General features: G+C 47.7%; 2 protein-coding genes across 6 annotated transcripts in view; both read left to right on the forward strand.

Annotated features, from left to right (window-relative positions):
* ZNF274 (zinc finger protein 274) overlaps positions 1 to 9,066 on the forward strand; it is a 32,717-nt gene extending 23,651 nt beyond the window's left edge. For all 5 annotated transcript variants that reach the window (XM_010386964.2, XM_030912918.1, XM_030912917.1 and 2 more), the window contains 4 exons: positions 2,242 to 2,724; positions 5,473 to 5,588; positions 7,104 to 7,230; positions 7,704 to 9,066. In XM_010386964.2, the coding sequence (XP_010385266.1) occupies positions 2,242 to 2,724; positions 5,473 to 5,588; positions 7,104 to 7,230; positions 7,704 to 8,686 (1,709 nt within the window). In that variant the 3' untranslated portion in view covers positions 8,687 to 9,066. The remainder of the gene's footprint in view (positions 1 to 2,241; positions 2,725 to 5,472; positions 5,589 to 7,103; positions 7,231 to 7,703) is intronic.
* A 3,188-nt stretch (positions 9,067 to 12,254) lies between these two features.
* Positions 12,255 to 12,910, forward strand: LOC115892271 (40S ribosomal protein S15a-like). The gene is made up of 2 exons (XM_030913189.1): positions 12,255 to 12,304; positions 12,603 to 12,910. The coding sequence occupies exons 1-2, from the start codon at positions 12,255 to 12,257 to the stop codon at positions 12,892 to 12,894; spliced, it is 342 nt and encodes a 113-aa protein (XP_030769049.1). The 3' UTR covers positions 12,895 to 12,910.
* Positions 12,911 to 25,148: the final 12,238 nt, after the last annotated feature.

Below are 25,148 nucleotides of genomic sequence, written 5' to 3' on the forward strand. Positions count from 1 at the left end.
GTCGGTTTATGGTTGTGGCCTCGAATTCCTGAGTGCGCGACGACGGAGACCAGGGCCGAGGAGGGTCTTGTGCAGGCGGCCGCTGGGCTCTGAAAGATGCTTCCGCTGGAGCTTTTTTATTTTTAACGTGGCTGCAGCTGTTGCACACTAGTAATTTTCTGCCCTGCGACCGCTTTTCTGCGTTGTAATAATCACGCTAAAACTAGTGCAGGTTTTACTGCTTACAAGGGAGTTTTTAACAATTTTCTTAAACCGTGTTACAACACTACCTGTTCTTCCAGTTTTGTCCTAATACACACCGCGCGGGGCAGGAATTGTATGTTGTGGAAATAAAGACCTAGGCCGTCCAGATGAGCACACGCAGAGGTTGACTCAGAGCCGGGTATAGTAGGGAGCCAGCCACGGTCCCTTGTGTTCTGTAGAGAGTCAAAGGCAGGTAGGGAGTGAGAAGACGTGCATTCATAAGGGAGGGTTCTGAGTGGAGAACCCTATTGGCTTGGCGGGGAGCAATAAAAGGGTATACTGGCAGTCATCTAAGTCCTGACCTGTGCTTGTTTCCAGAGGCTGTGGGTCAGTGCTGTGTTAGCTATATTTGGTTTGGCTGTGGTGTTTTTCTTCATTCCCTTGGTGCCTCTATACCTATCTTCATCTCCGAATAGCTCCAGTAGATTCATCCAGTGAAAGTATCTGTGGTTCCTTGCTGTGGCTTTGCTGGTTCATGCTGAGCTACTTCCTGGTAGAATTGTACTAACCATTTATACTCACACAGCAAGGGTGAAATTGCAGGTTTGCTCTTGTCGTTGCCACTAAACATTACAAATATCAGAAGGAAGTAATAATCTGTAGTTATTTATGCTTTTATATTTGTTTTTAAGGCCTTATTTGTTAGGGACAATGTCAGGCTTGGTAGTCAAGGCTGGAGTGCAGTGGTGCAATCATAGATAACTGTAAAATCAAATTCTTGGGCCCAAGCAGCCCTCCTGCCTCCGGCTCCTAAGTAGCTAGGACCACAGGTGTATGCCATCACACCCGACTAATTTAAACTTTTTTAGAGACAGGGTCTTACTATGTTGCCCAGGCTGGTCTCAAGCTCCTGGCGTGAAGCGAATCTCCTGCCTCGGCCTTCCAAAGTGCAGGGATCACAGGTGTGAGCCACCCCACTGGCCAGATTATTTAGAATTAGCATTTTGGAGGGGAGTTTTAGAGGACTTTCTTGTTTCCTCTTGTTTTGTGCGCCTCCTCAGCATTTCAGGACAGTCCTGGAGTTCAGTTTAGCAGTGTGCTCTTGTGGACTCTGTGCCAGGACCCAGAGCCCCTGCCATTCCCAGATATCCTCGTTCTTGTCCCCAGTGGAGGTTGGAGAAGGTTATTTTTGCTGTGACTGTGCTTACATGTACAGTGTCACAGATCCCTTCTCAACCCTCATTCCCTTTTGTTCTTTTCCCTATAACAGCTATACGGAGATATAATTTACACATTGTAAAGTTCATTCCTGTAAATAGTTCAGTGTTTTTAAATATATTCACAAGGTTGTACAGCTTTCACTACTATCTAATTCCAGAACATTTTCTTCACCCAAGAAAGAAACCCCATACCCATTAGCAGTCTCCCACCAATCCTCTCAATTTCTCCATTTCTTAACAATTACTAATCTACTTGTCTGTCTTTGGATTTTTACATTCTGGACATTTCATATTATATGCGGCCTTTTGTGTCTGGCTTATTTTACTTAGCATGATGTTTTCAAGGTTCACCTGTGTTGTAGCATATATTAGTACTTCATTCCTTTTGATTGCCAATATTTCATTGTATGAATAGATCACAATTTGCTTATACATTCCTCAGTTGATAGACAATGGATTATTTGTACTTTTTGGCTATTATAGATAACACTTCGGTGAACATTCTTATAGAAGTTTTTGGGGGCATATGCTTTCAGTTTTCTTAGCTATATATACTTGGGGGGAATTTCTGGGTCATGGATAACTATGTGTTTAACTTCTGAGGGTTTGCCAACCTGTTTTGCAGAGTGGTACAGCATTTTATATTCCCACCAGCAGTGTATGAGCAATCCAGTCTTTCCACATCCTCTCCTGTTACCATCGTCTTTGGCAACAGTCATCCCCGTGGGTGTGAAGTATATTCCACTGTGGTTTTGACTTGCATTTCCCTAGTGAATAATGATGTTGAGCATCTTTTCATGTGCTTGTTCTCATTTCTTGCTCTGCTTTTGACTTACAGAGTATCCTGAGCTCCAGCTGGACCCTAAATTGGATCCTCTTCCTGCTGAGAGTCCCCTGATGAACATTGAGGTTGTTGAGGTCCTCACACTGAACCAGGAGGTGGCTGGTCCCCGGAATGCCCAGATCCAGGCCCTATATGCTGAAGATGGAAGCCTGAGCCCAGATGCCCCCAGTGAGCAGGTCCAACAGCAGGGCAAGCATCCAGGTGACCCTGAGGCCGCTCGCCAGAGGTTCCGGAAGTTCCGTTACAAGGACATGACAGGTCCCCGGGAGGCCCTGGACCAGCTCCGAGAGCTGTGTCACCAGTGGCTACAGCCTGAGGCACGCTCCAAGGAGCAGATCCTGGAGCTGCTGGTGCTGGAGCAGTTCCTAGGTGCACTGCCTGTGAAGCTCCGGACATGGGTGGAATCGCAGCACCCAGAGAACTGCCAAGAGGTGGTGGCCCTGGTAGAGGGTGTGACCTGGATATCTGAGGAGGAAGGTAAGTGGAAGGGTAGGTAGAGGGACAGCTTAATGAGGGTGTCTTGGAGGACCCTGTGGGGGAGATAAGAACTCCAGGCTTCCTGGGAAGGTCGTGGGAATGATTTTGCCCACTCCATACAGACTGAGGACATCCACGTTCCCCACATGTTCCTGAGTCAGAGCCACTGAAACCCCTGCATTCTTTAGCCCTTCGTGGGCTTCTGATGGATGCACACAGATGAAGTGCTTCATTTACATCCCTCTGGCATCCCTGCTGCACCATAAACCCTGTAGCACTTGATAAGATAGACAGGACTACTGAGCTCACGGAGCCTGCAGTAGCAGGAGAGACAGGGATTTGACAAATGAGAATGCATAGAAAAATGCTGGGGCTGTGAGGAGCTAGAGGTGATGGTGAGGTTCATGAAGGTCTGCAACTGACACCTGGTGTGGAGTGGAAAGCCAGGGTAAAGAAAGGGGGCAGGAAAGATGTGCCATGCAGAGGGAAGCACTGCCTGTAAGGGCCAAGATGGAAGGGATCACAGTAAATGCAAAACTCAGAAAAATCGGGTATGTCTGTGATGGAAGGGAGCAGAAGGTGGAGCTGGCACAGCCAGTGGGGACTTTAGTTCTAAAGCAAAGCAAAATGTTCTTCTAAAACAGTAGGGTTCGATCCCTGCGTTCCAGAAACTGGTGGCACCACTGGATTTGACCTTTAGAGATCCACCAGGCTGCATGTGTGGTGGATGGTGGACAGAGGATGGGGGTGAGGCTGGACACACAGGCTACCCGCAGCTATTGCCATGCCCTTTGATGGGTGGTGTCTTGGATAGGAAGGATGGTGATGGCCGACTGGGGAGAGAGTACACGTGTGGAGTGTGTATTTGGAAGTAAGACTCCAAGACTCGGTTTCTTCATCAGGCTGAGTTGCACAGTGTGTGTGCTTCTGCATTGCTCACCTCCATTTTCCACACTCACAGGTGCCCAGAAGAGGTTTCTGATGTGAGCGAATGATTGACTGGTTGATGTCTGTGATTGTGGGGAAGGGTAAGGTATCCTGCAGGGGGATGGTGGGATTCTAAGAGGCCAGGGCATCCTGGAGATGCGGGTATCCGAAGCAGCAGAGCAGGCACTTGCATGAGTTGTGTCAGATGCACCAAGTCTGGGGTGCTGTACTTGGCAGAATAATTGCCCCAAAGGTGTCCATGTCCTGCCTCCTGGACTCTGTGAATAAGTTGCCTCACATGACAAAGGGAACTTTGCAGAAACAAGTAACTTAAGGATCTTGAGAGGAAGAGATGCACTGGATTATTTGAGTGGATCTAACATAACCACAGGGGCCCTTAGGAGAGGGAGGCTGGAGGGTCAGAGGAGATGTAATGATAGAAGCAGCTGATAGAGGAAGAAGCCATAAGCCAAGTATTTGGGGCGGCCTCTAGAAGCTGGAAAAGGCAAGGAATGGATTCTTCCTTGGAGCCTCCAAAAGGAACACAGCCATGCTGACACCTTCATTTTAGCCCAGTGAGGCACAAACCAGACTTCTTATCTCCAGAACCATAAGGTAATACATTTGCATTAATCTGAGCCGCTGGCATTGTGACAATTCACTATAGCAGCAATAGGAAACTAGTTCGTTAGGTGCCAAGGAGACAGTTGTGGGGTTAATGAGGTGAAAGTCAGTGAATTCACCCTGTGTTTAACCTCAGGGGTGAATGAAATAAATCAGTGCCACAGAAGACAATGGGAAGAGGCTTTCCAGAGAACCCTGAGAATCTCACATTATGTGGTCAGTGTGTTAGCTGGGACTCTTGGATGTGACTGCTGCAAAGCCTTGCACAGAATGGCTCACGGGAGAAGAATTTATTGAAAAAGTTCCATGGTGCTCGAGCATCAGGCAGGGCTGGACCCAGGAGCTCCAGTAGTGTCCTCCAGACTTGTTCTGTCTCTCATTCTTACCTCTTCTGCTCTCCACTGGCTTCACTCATGGGCAGGCTGTCTGCCTGCATGGGATTTCTCTTTCCCAAATGTTCCAGCTAAAGCCTTGTTGGCTCCAATCATCTGGCTATAGGCTGTGTTCATCCCAGATCTAATCACTGTGGCCAAGAGAAAGGGATGGCCCAGTGGGCCAGCCTAAGTCATCTTGTTGCTCACCTTGATGTTGGGGGTGGATTAGCATTGTGGAAGCCTGTGGACCATGTGGGGTCATGTGAGAAAAGTTAGAATGAAGGAGCCGTGGTTAGAGGCACCCTCGGGCTGGGTGGAGCTGTTGTTTCCTTAGGTGGAGGAGGCTTGGTGACGTTCAGTTCAAGATGGCTGCATGTTGTGGGTCCGGGGACAGTCTCACCTTCCACGAGGTGGGAGGGAGAGGGAGGAAGGATGAGGTGCCTGAATAGGCAGGGTGGAGGGCTTGGAGGCTGGAAACAGGGGCTTTGACTCTAAGGAGGAGGTGTCAGTCAGCTGCCTCACAGGAGGGGCTGGGGCCCTCAGCCGCCCTCGGAAACGGAAGGAGTGGTCTCAGCAGTGAGGACACTGGTGCCCTGTGACCATTGGAGGGTGAGCCATCCTGGGCCCATCCACGTGCGGGCACTCGGGCACATGCTGTGAGGGGAGCTGAGCTGGTGAGAAGGGAGGATAGGAACAGAGGCTGTCATGGAGCCACAGTATGATGCAGGTGTGTGGTGGCCCCATGGGTTGCAAAGAGGCCACCCTTGCCCTGCCCAAGGGTCCCCACACCTGCTGACCTCGTCTGGTTGGTGTCTCCTCCCAGTACTTCCTGCAGGACAACCTGCCGAGGGCACCACCTGCTGCCTTGAGGTCACTGCCCAGCAGGAGGAGAAGCAGAAGGAGGATGCAGCCATCTGCCCAGTGACAGTGCTCCCTGAGGTAAGCGGGGAGTGTCGCCCTTTTTTGGCCACAGCATCTCCTGTGAGGCAGGCCCACCCCTGAGGCATCCACTCTGCCCTGGGCTTTCCTAAGACCTCCCACAGGCTGGGGCATTCTGAGATTCTGAGCTCTTAGGTCTGTGCTGAAGCAATCTGAGTATGAAGAGCAGCCCTGCCCTCCAGCCACCATGGCGTCATTGGGGACAAGGCACGGTGACTCAGGAGTTGACAAAGCAGGAGGCAAAAGGGAAGGAACTAAGTGTTTACAGAGACTTGAAAGGTGGAACTACCACAGGCAGGCACATCCGTATCCGGGTCACAAGAGAGCCCTCATTCAGAAATGCATACTTAGGTATTTATCTTTGGTATCTAGGGGTTTGCTTCAGAATAACCCAGAGCTGGGGTGTGGGTGAAAAAGATTGGTTCTGATGTGCTGACCACTAGGGTAGTGGTATGTATGTGTCATTGGTCAGAGCTATTTGCACTGCAAGTGGCTCATACTGGCTCAAGCATAGAAGTAAATTTATTGGCTCTCATGTTTTCTCTAGTAGGCTTCAGGCAAGGCTGCATCCAGGTGCTCCCAGGTGATGGGAAGAATCTCTGGCCAACCTGTTTCATGGCTCTGCTTTCTCCCCTTTCTTCTTCTTCCTTTTTCTTCCTCCTCCTTCTTTTTTTTTTTTTTTTTTTTTTTGAGATGGAGTTTCGCTCTTGTTGCCCAGGCTGGAGTGCAATGGCACGATCTCAGCTCACTGCAACCTCTGCCTCCCAGGTTCAAGTGATTCTGCTGTCTCAACCTCCTGAGTAGCTGGGATTACAGGCAGCCACCACTACACCTGGCTAATTTTTGGTGTTTTTAATAGAGATGGGGTTTCATCATGTTGGCCAGGCTGGTCTCGAACTCCTGACCTCAGGTGATTCACCCGCCTCGGCCTCCCAAAGTGCTGGGATTACAGGTGTCAGCCACCGCGCCTGGCCACTCCCTTTTCTTCTTAGGCAGATTCTGCCCCATGTAAGCAAAATGCCTCAGATCCTGGTAAAGCAGGGTTGGGGGAACCTCTTCTTCCCAAAGTCCTGGTCAGTTCCCCAGAAAGGACCAGTCATGGATGTGCCAGGGTGACTGCCCTCCCCCAGGTCAGTCCTGTCGACAAAGGCAGGGGCTTGGTTGTCATTTCCACCAGGTGGGAAGACAGTATTAATAGATGGAGAACCTTCTGCAGTGGGAAGATTTCAGCACTGGGCAAGCTGGATAGAGCCGTTAGGATGGAGTTGTTTGCTTGTTGCACTTGGAGCTCTTTATGAAGCAAGGGCTCTGCCTCCCAGCCTGAGACCCAGACCCTGGTTTGGACCCAGTAGAACTCTTGTGGGCCCTGGGTTGGTGTCTCTGAGCAAATCCCCAAAGCAGGAGAGTCCCTAGCACAGTGAGCTCTGTCAGAACCTCCCAGCTGGCCTTTCTTCTGCCCTCATTGACAACCCTCTGACACTCTTGCTGAGCATAGACACACGTGTGATGTTACAGGAGCCAGTTACCTTCCAGGATGTGGCTGTGGACTTCAGCCGGGAAGAGTGGGGGCTGCTGGGCCCGACACAGAGGACCGAGTACCGCGATGTGATGCTGGAGACCTTTGGGCACCTGGTCTCTGTGGGTAAGGCCATGCCCCCTCTTCACCCACCTCAGGGCTGGTAGGTCACAGGAGCCCCAAGTCAGGGGTGTTTACCTTCTCTGGACTCCACACTGGGCATTCCCTCAAGGGGCCCTTGCTCCGTCCAGGGCCTGTTAAGTGGAACTGTAGACTTACAGGGGTGGGGGCATTGGTTGGCCAGAAGCAGCCTTAGGTCCAGTGAAGGAGTGATTTGCTATCTATCTCCTGAGGGAGTATGAGAGAACAGGAACTCGAAGAGCTCAGAGAATACTCCCTGCCCTTTCTGTCCCTTGTTCACCAAGGTCAGTGCTCCCCTCCCTGCTGCTTCATTGCTTTTCAGTCTCTCTCCAGGTTGCATGACTCTACTTGGAAAAAAAAAAATCCTGACTTTTGAACTTAGTTATGCATTTCATGCTCTCAGACCTGTCCTAGCACATCTCTCTATTGTATCCACATCTTTTGCTTATTTTTTTCAGGGTGGGAGACTACATTGGAAAATAAAGAGTTAGCTCCAAATTCTGACATTCCTGAGGAAGAACCAGCCCCCAGCCTGAAAGTGCAAGAATCCTCAAGGGATTGTGCCTTGTCCTCTACATTAGAAGATACCTTGCAGGGTGGAGTCCAGGAAGTCCAAGAAACAGTGTTGAAGCAGGTGGAGTCTACTCGGGAAAAAGACCTTCCTCAGAAGAAGCACTTTGACAACCATGAGTCCCAGGCAAACAGTGGTACTCTTGACACAAACCAAGTTTCGCTCCAGAAAATTGACAGCGTTGAGTCCCAGGCAAACAATGGTGCTCTTAACACAAACCAAGTTTTGCTCCAGAAAATTCCTCCTAGAAAACAATTGCGCAAATGTGACTCACAAGCTAAAAGCATGAAACATAGTTCACGTGTAAAAATTCATCAGAAGAGCTATGAAAGGCAAAAGGCCAAGGAAGGCAATGGTTGCAGGAAAACCTTCAGTCGGAGTGCTAAACAGATTACGTTTATAAGAATTCACAAGGGGAGCCAAGTTTGCCGATGCAGTGAATGTGGTAAAATATTCCGGAACCCAAGATACTTTTCTGTGCATAAGAAAATTCATACAGGAGAGAGGCCCTATGTGTGCCAAGCCTGTGGGAAAGGATTTGTTCAGAGCTCTTCCCTCACACAGCATCAGAGGGTTCATTCTGGAGAGAGACCATTTGAATGTCAGGAGTGTGGGAGGACCTTCAATGATCGCTCAGCCATCTCCCAGCACCTGAGGACTCACACTGGAGCTAAGCCCTACAAGTGTCAGGACTGTGGAAAAGCCTTCCGCCAGAGCTCCCACCTCATCAGACATCAGAGGACTCACACCGGGGAGCGCCCATATGCATGCAACAAATGTGGAAAGGCCTTCACCCAGAGCTCACACCTTATCGGGCACCAGAGAACCCACAACAGGACAAAGCGAAAGAAGAAACAGCCTACCTCATAGCTCTCAAGCCAGTTGAAGAAACCTTGTCTTTTCAGCTTGACCCTACAATATAGTGTGCACAGGCCTGCTTGTGAATCAGAACTGAATGTGAAAGGGAAGCATTGAGTGAGGACATTCCCAAAACCAAAGGACAACTGAGGAGACTACCCAGCACATAATGAATAAATAAAATGAGTGAAGAGTTATTAACATTAGTTGGAAAAAAGATTTCCCATTCACTTGATATTGTTTGTGCACTCATTTAGTCATTAAAAGTGAGATTTGGCCGGGCGCGGTGGCTCAAGCCTGTAATCCCAGCACTTAGGGAGGCCGAGACGGGCGGATCACGAGGTCAGGAGGTCGAGACCCTCCTGGCTAACACGGTGAAACCCCGTCTCTACTAAAAAATACAAAAAACTAGCCGGGCGACCTGGCGGGTGCCTGTAGTCCCAGCTACTCGGGAGGCTGAGGCAGGAGAATGGCATGAACCCAGGAGGCGGAGCTTGCAGTGAGCTGAGATCCGGCCACTGCACTCCAGCCTGGGCGGCAGAGCGAGACTCCGTCTCAAAAAAAAAAAAAAAAGTGAGATTAATAAAATCTGAAATGTTATATAATAACTTTTAAAAAGCCAGGTAATTAACAATCTGCACTGATATTATATCCACAGTACCACAGTATTTATGTATATGAATTAAGGATTAAAAGTGTGGATAAATAAACTATTGATCTATTTCTGTGTAGAACCTGTGTATTTCCTGCCTACTTAAATATCTCTATAGTAATGATTAATATTTAAAGAACATTAAAACAAGGAGGGAGATTATCAGATAGTTCTAGAAGATTCTGTGCAAAGCTGCAGCACCTTGGGCACAAGATACTATGTGAGTTGGGATGACTAGATCTTTCTATTCCTTAGGGGGTTGTCATGACATGGTTAGGTGGAGGTAAGGAAAACTTAAACCCAAAGGGCTGGAAACCCCAGGCAAGTGTGGGGCTTCCTGGGAATATTCATGTTTCTTTTGTTTTTTTGACACAGAATCTCACTCTGTCACCCAAGCTAGAGTGCAGAGGTAGAATCATAGCTTACTGTAGCCTCAAACACCTGGGCTCAAAGGATCCTCCTGGCTCAGCCTTTCAAGCAGCTGGGACTACAGGCATGCGCCACCATGCCTAGCTTCATTTGGTTTGTGTTTCCATTTTTCCTGAGAGACTATCACAAGGAAGGCAACTGCTCTGCCCAGGAGCCCATCACTTAAGCAAAAAGACACTGGCAGTACTAGAGCATGTATTTGCCCACAGTTCACATTCTTTCTCCAGGTCACATAGCCCATAGTATATGACCCGCTCCATTCCTTGTTCTAGGCTCCACCTTTGCTCTTGAGTTCTGTGTAACATTTAAAACATAAAACTCTGGACCAAAAATACTTAGGTTCAAGACACTGGTTGAGTGCTACTTTGCATAGCTTCTTTAGAACCCTCGGGTCTTGCCCACAAGGGTGAGATGCAGTCATGCCATCTAGGGTGAGAGTACCTCCTTTCTCTGCAGAAATGAAAAACCCTTGGAGACAGGACCAGAGTAGATGCCTTGAGCCCATGTGCCTGGAGAATGACAGTGGTACACCAGCAACCCTATTGCCATTCACACATTGGGCATGGGCCTTGGGCTGCTGTGTTGCTTCTAGTCATTTCAGCACTTTAATACGGCACATGTTGCTTCTCTGAGAACATATGCAGTTGAAGAACTTGCCCAGGGATGTTAGTTGGTAAAAACAGCTTCCTCAGCTGTTCAGAACTCTACAATATCACCTCTCAAGAATGAACCAAAGAATAGGATGCTTGAGATTAGAACCTGGTAAACTCAAAATTCCCAGATTCCAAATCCTAGACGGTATGAGTCCAAAGCTTTAGTGATGGCTTCAGGAACTGAGGTGATGGTTTGAGCTGGGTCTGGGAAAATAAGGGACCCAGGAGTAGGAAAGAGGGGGAGAACATACTAGGGTATGGAAGAGCTAACGGACTACAAGGTACAAGGTCAGTGGGTCCATTCCAAGGTATGGAATGGCTCATCTCATGGCTGGCACCTGGGCTTGAGGTGGCTCTAAGGCTGAGTTCAGTTGTGTTGGGTTCTCTCATCTGAAGAGCCAGGGTTCCAACAGAATTAGGCAGAAACAGCATGGCTTTTTCTGACCCAGCCTAGGTCACATGGTGTCACCCTAGGACAGTCTATCCTTTACAAGCCAGTCACTAAGGCCAGCCAGATTAAGTGGAAAGGGGGTTAAACTCCATCTCTTGAAGGGAGAGTAGCAAAGTTAGGAAAGGCAGGAGAGTGTAGTGGCCAACTCTGGATAAGAAGGTCTACAAATATGCCAGCATTTATCTTTAAATACTGTGTATCCCCACCTGTACTTGCAAGACAGGAAGGGGAAGGCAGGGAGAGAGACTGCACGTGTGGGAGCTGACACACTAGACACAAGTATTAGATGTGGTTTAAATCCTGACTCTGCTCCTCACTGGGTCTGTGGTTGTCAGAAAGAGGATTAATGCCTAGAGGGTCCACGTTCCATATATCCAGTACACCAGTGAAAAGGTACATGAGGGGCCAGGCACGGTGGCTCAAGCCTGTAATCCCAGCACCTTGGGAGGCCGAGGAGGGCGGATCATGAGGTCAGGTGATCAAGACCATCCTGGCTAATAGAGTGAAACCCCGTCTCTACTAAATAAAAAAAAATTAGCCGGGCATGGTGGCAGGCGCCTGTAGTCCCAGCTACTTGGGAGGCTGAGGCAGGAGAATGGCATGAACCCAGGAGGCGGAAGTTGCAGTGAGCCGAGATCGCGCCACTGCACTCCAGCCTGGGCAACAGAGCCAGACTCTGTCTCAAAAAAAAAAAAAAAAAAGAAGATACATGAGGCTGGGCACAGTGGCTCATACCTGTAATCCCAGAACTCTGGGAGGATCATTTGAGGCCAGGAGTTAGAGATCAGCCTGGGGAACATGGTGAGATCCTGTCTCAAAAAAAATAAATAAATAAAATAAATAAAAAGCCAGGTGTGGCGGCGCACCTGTAGTCCCAGCTACTCAGGAAGCTGAGGTAGGAGGAATGCTCCAGCCTAGGAGTTTGAGGCTGTAGTGAGCTATGATTGCACCTCTGCACTCCAGTGTGAGAGAGAGACTTTGTCTCAAAAATCAATTTAAAATTTGTAAAAAGAGGTTACAAAAATGTTAGCTTCTTTGAGAACACATGCAGTTGAAGAACTTGCCCAGGGATGTTAATTGGTAAAAACAGTCTCCTCAGCCATTCAGAACTCTACAGTATCACCTCTTAAGAATGAACCAAAGAGTGGGACCAATTAATTCCAGCACATCCATTATTGGTTCAACAAGAGTATCTTTATTATTTACCAAGAAGATTATCCAGCCAGTTGAGCAAACTCTGATTAATTTTAATAGGTTTTACTAAAATCTCTTGCATTTCTATTCTTTTATGTTTCTAATTTTTACATAGTTTTCTTCTGACTACAAAGTAACAGAAGATATGATTTTTTAAAAATCGCTCTTTCCACCATCCTTTGGTGCCCTCCTCACGTGCAGATGAATATCCTGGCTGATGTTCTCAAGAGGATCAACAATGCTGAAGAGAGGCAAAAGACAGATTCTTGCTGGGCACGGTGGCTCACGCCTGTAATCCCTGCACTTTGGGAGGCCAAGGTGGACAGATCACAAGGTCAGGAGATCGAGACCATCCTGGCTAACATGGTGAAACCCCGTCTCTACTAAAAATACAAAAATTAGCCGGGTGTGGTGGCGGACGCCTGTAGTCCCAGCTACTCGGGAGGCTGAGGCAGGAGAATGGCGTGAACCAGGTAGGCAGGGCTTGCAGTGAGCCGAGATCACGCCACTGCACTCCAGCCTGGGCAACAGAGCGAGACTCCGTCTCAGGAAAAAAAAAAAGATTCTTATTAGGCGGTGCTCCAAAGACATTCTCCGGTTTCTAATTGTGATGATGAAGCATGGTTACATTGGTAAATTTGACATCACTGATGATCATAGAGCTGGGGAAATTGTTGTGAACCTCACAGGCAGGTTAAACAAGTGTGGAATGATCAGCCCCAGATTTGATGTACTCAAAGTTCTAGAAAAACGGCAGAATAATCTGCTTCCATCCCGTCAATTTGGTTTCATTGTACTGACTTCAGCCGGCACCATGGACCACGAAGCATCAAGACAATAATACACAAGAGGGAAAATCCTGGGATTCTTTTTCTAGGGGTGTAATGCTTACAAATAAAATGCCTCAGTGGACTACAGTGCATCCAAAAACATAAAATCACTGACATTTGCACCACACAAAAGTTATCCTCCAATAACGTGATCTTTCTTTCTTAGGGTGTAAAACCACACTCGGGGTTGTGGTATTTGATGCTGTGCAAAATGATTTTGCCTTTCCCTCACAGCTCGCGATTCCCTGTCACTGTTGTGAGAATTTGCGGGGTTATTCAGCATGGCCAGCATGGGTCCGAGCGAGGAGGGTCCCTCCTAGTTGCACAGGCTACGGAGTGGCTCCCCGGGTGCTTTCCAAGGCCAGGTCTCCACCTCGAAGTGCGTCAAAGGCTGTAGGCCCGGGGGACGCTGACAAGCGAGGGGGACGGCTGGCGGAGGGGTTGTTGGCGGGGGGGAGGGGGGGCGGTTAATGGCGGAGTGGCGACCCAGCCGAGCCCACAGCTCTGGGAGGCTGGTTCTGCCTCTCTTCCGAAGCGTCGCCCCGCTAAGCTTAAAGCACCGGTACACACAACCGCCGACTTTCCAAAGCCCACAGTCGGCTTCACGCTGGAGGCCGGAAACCCCAAGTCCCCAAAGCCCGGGTGCCCGCCCGAACTGACCTACCCAATCACCGCACCGCGTCACGCTGGAGGCCGGAAACGACAAGTCCCCAAAGCCTGCACTCGCGGCCCGCCCGAACTGACCTACCCAATCACCGCACCGCTTCAGGCTGGAGGCCGGAAACGACAAGTCCCCAAAGCCCGCGCGCTCTGCCCGCCCGAACTGACCTACCCAATCACCGCACCGCTCCGACCAAGCGGCGACACAGGATGCCCAGTAAGAGTCACGCTTTGCCAAATAAGCAACCTGCCTCATCCAATCAGCGTCTCGCCTGCCCGGTTAGTTCCTTGTCTTGCCCAACCAGATTCTTGCCTCCTCCAAACCGCTTCTTGCCTGTGCCTGTGCCTGGCCCAATCAGTGGCTTGCGCCTCTTCGCGCCCCGCCCCGGCCTGGTGGAAACAGATTCAGGGCCATTTTGGCTACACCTGGGAGCAGGGCGCCCCGCGGCTGGCTGCGGCCCTGCGAAGATGAATGGCCCCGGATCTGTGGAGGCCCGCCTGCCCCCTGGGGACCCCGTCCTCCGCCTGGGGGGTAGTGTCAGGTGCGTTTGAACCAGAGCAATTCCATCTTGAATAGGGGCTTGGTAAACTAAGGCTAAGACCGGTTGGGCTACATTCCCAGTAAGTTAAGGCATTCTTAGTCCCAGGATGAGATAGGAGGTCAGTACAAGATACAGGTCATACAAACCTTGCTGATAAAGCAGCTTGCAATAAAGAAGCCGCCCCAAACCCACCAAAACCAATATAGTGATGAGAGTGACCTCTGGTCGTCCTCGCTGCTACACTTCCACCAGCGCCATGACAGTTTATAAATGCCATGGCAACGTCAGGAAGTTACCCTATATGATCTCAAAAGGGGAGGCGTGAATAATCCACCCCTTGTTTAGCATAGAATCAAGAAATAGCCATAAAAATGGGCAACCAGCAGTTCTCAGGGCTGCTCTGTCTATGGAGTAGCCATTCTTTATTCCTTTACTTTCCTAATAAACTTGCTTTCACTTCATGGACTGGACTTGAATTCTTTCTTGCATAAGATCCACAAACCCTCTCTTGAAGTCTGGATCGGGACTCTCTTTCCAGTAACAGTGAGAGCCCAGACTGGAGCCGGGTGGTCGCAGGCTCCCAGGGGTTTGGGACCCTAGGGAGGTTGGTCTGTGCAACCGCCAGGCCCGGCCAGGGTCTCCTCATCAGGCTCAGGCGCACAAGCGCTGTGCTGGCCTGGCCGTCAATCACAGGTGAGAAGCATCCCGTTCCCGCCTTGGGAATTGCCCAGCACCTTCCCATCCTAAATGCCCAGCCTGGCCTGGCCACGGACTCTTGGTGAAGGGTCGGGCGGCGCATCACTCAGCTGTGGTAGTGGTGATGATGGCAGGGGTGCCGGGGGACTCGAGCTGTGTGTCCTGAGCAGAAACTTGAAAGAAATGTGAGTAGCTCTGCCGAGACCACGCATCTCCAGGCACTCCCAGCAGGGGGAATATCCAGATGCTTACCACACCAGTTTGTGTTTTGCCATATCCAGGACCCTCAGTCTTATTTACTGACTAATAATTTTTATTATTTTTTGAGAAGGAGTCTCGCTCTGTTGCCGAGGCTGGAGTGCAGTGGCGCCATCTCGGCTCACTGCAAGCTCTGCCTCCCAGGTTTACGCCATTCTCCTGCCTCAGCCTCCCGTGTAGCTGGACTACAGGCGCCCGCCACCTCGCCCGGCTAGTTTTTTGTATTTTTTAGTAGAGAGGGGATTTCACCGGGTTAGCCAGGATGGTCTCGATCTCCTGACCTCGTGATCCGCCCGTCTCGGCCTCCCAAAGTGCTGGGATTACAGGCTTGAGCCACTGCGCCCGGCCATTTTTTGTATTTTTAGTAGAGACGGGGTTTCACCGTGTTAGATGGGATGGTCTTGATCTCCTGATCACGTGATCCGCCCGTCTCGGCCTCCCAAAGTGCTGGGATTACAGGCGTGAGCCACCGCGCCCGGCCTGCTGAATAATTTTTTTAAATCCATGCATTAAAATTCAAAATTTATAAACTGATTTAAAAGGGGTCATTCGGGTCGGGTGCTATGGGTCAGGCCTGGAATCACAGTACTTTGGGAGGCCTAGACGGGTGAATCATTTGAGCCCAGGAGTTCCAGACCAGCCTGGGCAACATAGCAAGACCGCATATCTGGGAAAAAAAGAAAAAGAAAAAAAGCTGGGCATGGTGGCACACACCTGTAGTCCCAGCTACTTGGGAGGATCGCTTGAACCCAGGAGTTGGATGCTGCGGTAAGCTATGGTTGCACCTCTGCACTCCAGCCTGACCAGCAGAGGGAGACCTTGTCTCAAAAAAAGAGGGGTGGGGGTGGGGGCCTTTTGGTTATTTACTTGCCAAAATAAACGTGAGTTAAATACAGTTGGTTAACGGCCCAGCGCAGTGGCTCACACTTGTAATCCTAAAACTCTGGGAGGCCAAGGTGGGTGGATCACGAGATCAGGAAATCGAGAACATCCTAGCTAACACGGTGAAACCACGCCTCTACCAAAAATACAAAAAATTAGCCCAGCGTGGTGGCGGGGGCCTGTAGTCCCAACTACTCGGGAGGCTGAGGCAGGAGAATGGCCTGAACCCGGGAGGCAGAGCTTGCAGTGATCCAAGATGGGAGGTGGGTGGATCCGTTGAGGTCAGGAGTTCGAGAACAACCTGGGCAACCTGGAGAAATCCATTCTCTACCAAATATACAAACATTAGCCAGGCACGCCTGTAGTCCCAGCTACCCAGAATCCTGAGGCAGGAAAATCCCTTGAACACAGGAGGCAGAGGTTGCACTGATCTGAGATCATGCCACGGCACTCCAGGCTGGACAAGGAGTGAGACTCCAACTCAAAATCATCATCATCATCATCATCATCTACAAGGGAAAATGGCAAAAGTTAAGACAATTTGAACAGGAAGAACAATGTAGGGAGTGTCTTACCAAAATGAAAGTGTGTATTGTTAAGCTGAAGTAATTAAAACTGTGACCCTGGAGCAGAGACAGATCAATGCAACAAAGCTATGTAGAGATGGCATTTGTGGCATATGATAAAGCAGCCATTTTCAAATTATCCAGAAAAGAGGGAATGTTCAGAAAATGTGCTGGGAGAGTATATAGTTGTCGGGAAGAAAATTAAGTCAGACCTCCATAATACCACACAGAAAGTTCAATTTCGGAGGGATGAAAGAGCAAACATACGGTCGCGCACAGTGGCTCATGCCTGTAGGCCGAGGCGCGGGTGGATCACCTGAGGTCAGGAGTTGGAGATAAGCCTGGCCAACATGGCGAAACCCCATCTCTACTAAAAATACAAAGATTAACCAGGTGTGGTGGCAGGCGCCTGTAATCACAGCTACTCAGTGGGCTGAGACAGGAGAATTGCTTGAACCCGGGAGGCAGAGGTTGCAGGTTGCAGGTTGCAGTAAGCCAAGATCAAGCCACTGCACTCCAGCCTAGGTGATGGAGCAACACTCTGTCTAAAAAAAAAAGGGGGGGGGGGCCAGGCGCAGTGGCTCACGCCTGTAACCCCAGCACTCTGGAAGGCCAAGGCAGACGGATCACCTGAGATGAAGAGTTCGAGACCAGCCTGGCCAACATGGCGAAACCCCATCTCTATTAAAAGTACAAAAATTAGCCAGGCGTGGTGGTGGGTGCCTGTAATCCCAGCTACTCAGGAAGCTGAGGCAGGAGGTGGAGGTTGCAGTGAGCCGAGATGGAGCCACTGCACTCCAGCCTGGGCGACAAGAGTGAGACTCTGTCTCAAAAAAAAAAAAAAAATCAAACTCAACAATTTTTCAAAAGGATGACAGTATATTCAAACTCAGTTTGCTTCAGGAATGCAAGAATGCTTCAGGCTGGGCGCGGTGGCTCAAGCCTGTAATCCCAGCACTTTGGGAGGCCGAGGCAGGTGGGTCACGAGGTCAGGAGATGGAGACTATTCCAGCTAACACGGTGAAACTCCATCTCTACTAAAAATACAAAAAATTAGCCAGGCGCGGTGGTGGGTGCATGTAGTCCCAGCAGCTCAGGAGGCTGAGGCAGGAGAATGGCGTGAACCCGGGAGCTTGCAGTGAGCCCAGATGGCGCCACTGCACTCCAGCCTGGGCCACATAGCGAGACTCCCTCTCAAAAAAGAAAAAAGAAAATGATTTAAAAGATCAAAAGGAAAAATAAACGCTTATGACAGTCAAGAAAATTATAATCAAAATAATAGTCAAAGAACTGGCCTTACTTGGATATTAAAATGCCATTATAATCTCAACAGAATGGTATTATTATTATTATTATTTTATTTATTTATTTATTTTGACAAGGAGTCTCACTCCGTCGCCCAGGCTGGAGTGCAATGGCGCGATCTCGGCTCACCGGAACCTCCACCTCCCGGATTCAAGTGATTCTCCTGCCTCAGTGTCCCGAGTAGTTCGGATTACAGGTGTCTGCCACCATGCTCTGCTACAGAATGGTGTTATTGTAAGAATTGACAAATGGATGTGTAGAAGAAAAATGATAGCTTATTTGAAAAGTGATTTTGGGAGAATTCTAGCTCTCCCTTGTAAGCTGATGCCTCCATCAGATCTCAAACAAAAGTAATTCCTAATAGACTAATGATTTGCGTGTTTTTAAATTTTTTTTTATATTTTGAGATGGAGTCTTGCTTTGTCACCCAGGCTGGAATGCACTGGCGCGATCTTGGCTCACTGCAACCTATGCTTCCCAGGTTCAAGCCATTCTCCCCACTCAGCCCCACTAGTAGCTGGGATTATAGGCACGTGCCATAATGCCCTAGCTAATTTTTGTATTTTTAATAGAGACGGGGTCTCACCATGTTGGCCATGCTGTTCTCAAACTCCTGGCCTCAAGTGATCCACCTGCCTCGGCTTCCTAAAGTGCTGGGATTACAGGCTTGAGCCACCGCACCTGACCAGATTTGCATGTTTTAAAAAGTGCAAAAGAAAATTTAGAAGACTACATAAACATAAAATCTATGGCTTGCAATGCTTTTTTAAGCAAGACAAAAAACTCATATCTATTCATAAAGGAAAAGTAGACATACATAATTTACATAAAAAGAATTTTTTTTTTTTTCGAGACAGAGTCTTGTTCTGTCACCCAGGCTGGAGTCCAGTGGTGCAATCTCCACTCACTGCAACCTCCGCCTCCTGAGTTCAAGCGATTTTCGTGCCTCACCCTCCTGAGTCGCTGGGATTGCAGGCACGCACCACCACGCCTGGCTGATTATTGTATTTTTAGTAGAGACGGGTTTTGCTGTGTTGGCCAGGTTGGTCTTGAACTCCTGGTCTCAAGTGATTCTCTTGCCTCAGCTTCCCAAAGTGCTGAGATTACAAGCATGAGCCACTGCATCTGGCCTAAAAAGAATTTTTTTTTTTTTTTTTTTTTTTTTTTTGAGGCAGAGTCTCGCTCTGTCGCCCGGACTGGAGTGCAGTGGCCAGATCTCAGCTCACTGCAAGCTCCGCCTCCTGGGTTTATGACATTCTCCTGCCTCAGCCTCCTGAGTAGCTGGGACTACAGGCGCCCGCCACCTCGCCCGGCTAGTTTTTGTATTTTTGGTAGAGATGGGGTTTCACCGTGTTAGCCAGGATGGTCTTGATCTCCTGACCTCGTGATCCGCCCGTCTCGGCCTCCCAAAGTGCTGGGATTACAGGCTTGAGCCACCGCGCCCGGCCTAAAAAGAATTTTTTGTATGCTAAAATAGATACCACAGATTTTAAAAAGGAAATAAATTGTGTATTGAGAAAAATATTTGTTACACAAATGACAGACGAGATTAACATTTATAAACTATCACGAGCTCCTATAAAGCGCCAAAAAAGAAAAAATATATTAATTAGACAAAACACAGAAAACAAAACCCAAATAACCAGTAAGAATATGTAAAGATCCTGAAAGCACAAGTAGCTAGGGAATACAAATGAAATGAAATGTTACTTTTACCCAAAATACTGGCAAAATACAAAGGATAATACCCAATGCTGGAAAGAATAGGGATCATTATTCGCACTTTGGAAAGCAATTTGGCAATACCTAAGAGAATTAAGAACACACTTATCCTTCAACTTGTGCAGTCCCACTGGAGGGGCTCTGACAAAATGAAGGCACTAATTCTGGGTGTTCAGGAGTGTTTACTACAGTATTGTTTATGTGTGTTTGGAGATAGAGAAGGGTGTGGGAGGTGAATGCTAGGATTTTACACTGGAAGAGGTGCAAATGAGGGGGGAAGAAGTAGGCTGGAGCAAATTGAAAGCTATGTCTGCTATAATTAGTTAAGAGAAAATATGAATGTAAGGTTCAATGTAGGAAGTTTTTCTTTTTTCTTTCTTTTTTTTTTTTGAGACAGTCTTGTCCTGTCGCCCAGACTGGATTGCAATGGCACGATCTTGGCTCACTGCAACCTCTGCCTCCCGGATTCAAGTAATTCTCCTGCCTCAGCCTCCTGAGTAGCTGGGATTACAGGCATCCACTGCCATGCCTGGCTATTCTTGTATTTTTAGTAGAGACAGGGTTTCACCACGTTGGTCAGGCTGGTCTTGGACTACTGACTTTGTGATCTGGCCACTTCAGCCTCCCAAAGTGCTGGGATTATGTGCGTGAGCCACCGAGCTCAGCCACAATGTATGAAGTTTTTCTAGACATGTAAAAGTGAGCATGCACTTGGGCAAAAATGAAATAGAGGCATCCAAAAATCAAAACATAGATTTGATTTCAGGATGGGAGTCTATGTCATCTTCTATTTGAATTTTCTGTTATTTCCTGAGTTCCAACTTTTTCCCACTCCAGATAATTCATATTATAATATTTCCATAAACCTGGCTCACAGAATAAAAGTTTGAAAAGTTTATTTCAGGCCGGGCGCAGTGACTCAAGCCTGTAATCCCAGCACTTTGGGAGGTCGAGACGGGTGGATCACAAGGTCAGGAGATCGAGACCATCCTGGCTAACACGGTGAAACCCCGTCTCTACTAAAAAATACAAAAAACTAGACGGGCGAGGTGGCGGGTGCCTGTAGTCCCAGCTACTTGTGAGGCTGAGGCTGGAGAATGGCGTAAACCCGGGAGGTGGAGCTTGTAGTGAGCTGAGATCCGGCCACTGCACTCCCACTCCAGCCTGGGCGACCCAGCGAGACTCCATCTCAAAAAAAAAAAAAAAAAAGAAAAGTTTATTTCAATAATCATTAGAAAAATTATGGCTGGGCACGGTGACTCATGCCTGTAATCTCAGCACTTTGGGAGGCTGAGGCGGGCGGATCACGAGGTCAGGGGTTCAAGACCAGCCTGATCAACATAGTGAAACCCCCGTCTCTACTGAAAGTACAAAAATTAGCTGGGCGTGGTGGCACACGCCCGTAATCCCAGCTACTCAGGAGGCTGTGGCATGAGAATCGCTTGAACCTGGGAGGCAGCGGTTGCAGTGAGCTGAGATCACGCCACTGCACTCCAGCCTAGGTGACAGAACGAGACTCCGTCTCAAAAAAAAAAAAAAATTATGGAAGTGAAAAATTGTGCAAAAATGAGTGTGCACCAACTTTCTGTCAGAGTTTCACCTTAATAAACTAAAAAGAAAGCAAACAAAAGATAAACTGTACAAGCATGCCAACAATAATCTTTACTTCTGCCATGTTTTACCCTTTAATATTCACAAGAAAAGTCATGCAGGAGGAAAATTTTATAACTATAGTAAATATAGACAACTTTAACAACACTAGATCTACTGGCCAAAAGGAAAAAAAACAAAAAACAACCCCCAGTATATCCCTAACTATATACCAGAGAATCTTAAAAGAAAAAATAATTTGGCCGGGCGCAGTGGCTCACGCCTGTAATCTCAGCACTTTGGGAGGCCGAGGTGGGCGGATCACGAGGTCAGGAGATTAAGACTATCCTGGCTAACACGGTGAAACTCCGTCTCTACTAAAAAGACAAAAACAAAATTAGCCAGGCGTGGTGGCAGGCGCCTGTTGTCCCATCTACTCCGGAGGCTGAAGTGGGAGAATGGCATGAACCCTGGAGGCAGAGCTTGCAGTGAGCTGTGATCGTGCCACTGCACTGCAGACTGGGCGACACAGCGGGACTCCGCCGCCTCAAAAAAAAAAAAAAAAGATAAAATAATTCATATGATTATAATAAATGTGAGAAAAACTTCTTTTACAGCTCTTGTCTTTCTCAAAGGGGGAGGACTCCTCCTGGACAGAAACCCCATGGATGTATTCAACATGGTAAATCGTTTTGATGGAACTCTCACCTACTTGCACATCACAACTTATACCAGATAGAAAATTTATTAATGTAATCAATGTGGAAAGTTTTTCAGCCTGGTGCTCCCACCTTGTTAGACATTGCATAACTCATACTGGAGACTCTGGGAACATCAGGAACATCAGAGAGCTTTCAGCAGGAGATCTCATCTAATTGGGCAATAGAAAACTCACCCTGAAGAAAAACAATTCCATTGGAATCAATGTGAGAAACCTTTCAGTGACATCCTTGATTTTAATTTGCATCAAGGAAAGTATAATGGAGAGAAGCCTTATGAATGTAGTCAAGGTAGGAAATCTTTCTATACAGCTCTGGGTTTGCTGCACATAAAATAACTCATACTGGAGAGAAGCTTCATGACTGTAATCAGTTCTCAATTAAAGTTCTCACTTGTTGCTCATCAGATAAATCATACCGCAGAGAAACTGGGAGTGTCCTGAGTGTGACAAATCAGCTGTAGCTGATTACTTATTTGGCATCAGAGATTTCACACTAGAGAGAAACCTCATGAATGTCACCAGTGTGAAAAATCCTGCGGCAAGAATTCTCACCTTACTGAACAGCAAAGAACTCATTCTGGAGAGAAGCCTATAAATGTAGTCAACGTGGAAAAACTTTCAGACAGAATTCTTACCTTCTTGTGTGTGCATCAAAAAATTCATATGGGCAAAAACCAACATGAATGTCTAAATGTGAAAAAGCCTTCAGGAGACTATCTGACCTTATGGAACACCAGATAATTCATAATAGAAAGTGTATACATATAATCAGTACAGAAAGACCTTTCAGGCAGCATTCTAGTCATGTCAGGCACCAGATAACTCATTCTTGAATCAAACTGTTAATGAACTTTTTATTTATTTTATTTTCTTTTCTTTTTGAGATGGAGTCTTGCTCTGTTGCCCAGGCTGGAGTACAGTGGCAGGATCTCGGCTCACTGCAAGCTCCGCCTCCCAGGTTCACACCATTCTCCTCCCTCAGCCCCTCGAGTAGCTGGCACTACAGGCGCCCGCCACCACGTCCGGTTAATTTTTTGTATTTTTAGTACAGACAGGGTTTCACCATGTTAGCCAGGATGGTTTCGATCTCCTGACCTTGTGATCCGCCTGCCTCGGCCTCCCAAAGTGCTGGGATTACAGGCGTGAGTGACCGCGCCCAGCAAATGAACTTTTTAAATTGAGACAGGGTTTCGCTCTCTCATCCAGACTAGAGTGTAGTGGCAGGATCATCATTCCCTGCAGCCTCAACCTCTTGGTCTCAAGTGATTCTCTAACCTCAGCCTCCCAAAGTGCTGGGGTTACAGGTGTGAGGCATTGTGCCCAGCCATAACATTAAAAATATTTTCTTCCCCTTTATTTGGACATCAAGGTAAAAGTGACTTTTTTTTTTTTTTTTTTTTTGAGACAGAGGCAGGCTGGAGGAGTGCAGTGGCACCATCTCGGCTCACTGCAACCTCCATCTCCTAGGCTCAAGCCATTCTCCTGTTTCAGCCTCCTGAGTAGCTGGGATTACAGGTACCCGCCACCACACTCGGCTAGTTTTTGTATTTTTAGTAGAGACGGGGTTTTGCCATGTTGGCCAGGCTGGTCTTGAACTCCTGACCTCAGGTGATTCACCTGCCTCAGCCTCCCAAAATGCTGGAATTACAGGCATAAGCCACCGTGCCCGGCCAAAGGTAACATTTTTAATGTAACAATATATGGTCATTCTTTGCTCTTATGACACAATCCTACAAAAGGCAATCACTAAGCTTAAGCACTAAGCCTAAAAATGAATAATATAAACACTGATGTGGAGAAAGTTATTCCTCAGACGACTGCATTATTGATACAGACATGGAAACAGTAGACAGAAATGTAATATCAAAGTTCTTATTAAACATTTTTCCACGTGAGACCTTGTGTGTAGTTTCTTTAGGCAGATTCTGTAAGACATAAACATGCTACAAAGTGAAAAATGCATGATGTATATGATTGTTTCACCATATTAAAGTATGTTTGCAGCCGTGCGCAGGGGCTCACACCTGTAATCCAGACATTTTTGGAGGCCGAGGCAGGTGGATCATGAGGTCAGGAGATTGAGACCATCCTGGCCAACATCGTGAAACTCCAACTCTACTAAAATACAAAAAATTAGTTGGGTGTGGTGACGCAGGCTTGTAGTCCTAGTTACTTGGGAGGCTGAGGCAGGGGAATCGCTTGAACCCGGGAGGCAGAAGTTGTAGTGAGCCGAGATTACACCATTGCACTCCAGCCTGGGCAACAAGAGTGAAACTCCACCTCAAAAAAAAAAAGAAAAAAAAATTAAATCACTATAATCCTAAATCTCATTAGAAATATCAGGATAAATCCAAAATATATTTTTTCTTAAAAAGTAATTTTACATTGAAGAAGTCTATAATGGCTACCCTAATAATAATGAGTTGTTCTAGTGCACAGATTGTGGTCTCTGAAACACATTTCCCACTAAAAGAACCAGGCTCCTCAGGGAAATAACAGATTCCAGGGCTGGGGCAGGACATTTGGAGAACGCCCATACCAGAAAGCAAAGAAGCTATCCAAGAGTACTGGGGTCATGTCACAAGGACATAGGAGCAAGCCCGAAGGACCTCCTCTTGACCAAGGTTGGGTCAAGTGGAGAATTAAGTTATTCACTGAAATGAATTAAAACACATTCAATATGCTAAAAATCCACATATGGCTGAATCCATATTCAGTGTTTAAATTACCCCAATTGTGTCTTTTTTATATTTTACTTATTTGAATTAGGATATGAACAAAGTTCATACTTTTGAGATGGAGTCTTGCCCTATCACCCAGACTGGAGTCCAGGTGCGATCTTGGCTCACGGCAACCTCTGCCTCCCTGGTCAAGCGATTCTCCTGCCCCAGCCTCCCAAGGCTGGGCGCAGTGGCCAAAGCCTGTAATCCCAGCACTTTGGAAGGCCGAGGCGGGTGGATCACAAGGTCACGAGTTTGAGACCAGCCTGGCCAACATGGTGAAACCCTGTCTCTATTAAAGATATAAAAAATTAGATGGGTGTTGTGGCACACGCCTGTAATCCCAGCTACTTGGGAGGCTGGCGTAGGGGAATCGCTTGACCAGGGAGGCGGAGGTTGCAGTGAGCCGAGATTGCGCTATTGCACTTCAGCCTGGGTGATAGGGCAAGACTCCATTTCAAAACAAAACAAAACAAAACACAAATAAATGGAAATAAAATGAAAAATTACATGTGGGAGACATCCATATGAGACGTCAGTACATATTAACCAAATGCAAGGTATGAACTTTGTTCATATCCTAATTTGAATCAGTAAAATATA

The sequence above is a fragment of the Rhinopithecus roxellana genome, chromosome 12 (genome assembly GCF_007565055.1).
Source record: "Rhinopithecus roxellana isolate Shanxi Qingling chromosome 12, ASM756505v1, whole genome shotgun sequence".
Lineage (NCBI taxonomy): Eukaryota > Metazoa > Chordata > Mammalia > Primates > Cercopithecidae > Rhinopithecus > Rhinopithecus roxellana.

Coding starts and splice junctions, on each gene's coding strand:
- LOC115892271 (XM_030913189.1), top strand. CDS start 12,255: ATGAATATCCTGGCTGATGTTCTCAAGAGGATCAACAATGCTGAAGAG. Junction 12,305..12,602: donor ATCAACAATGCTGAAGAGAG/GCAAAAGACAGA, acceptor ACTCCGTCTCAG/GAAAAAAAAAAAGATTCTTA.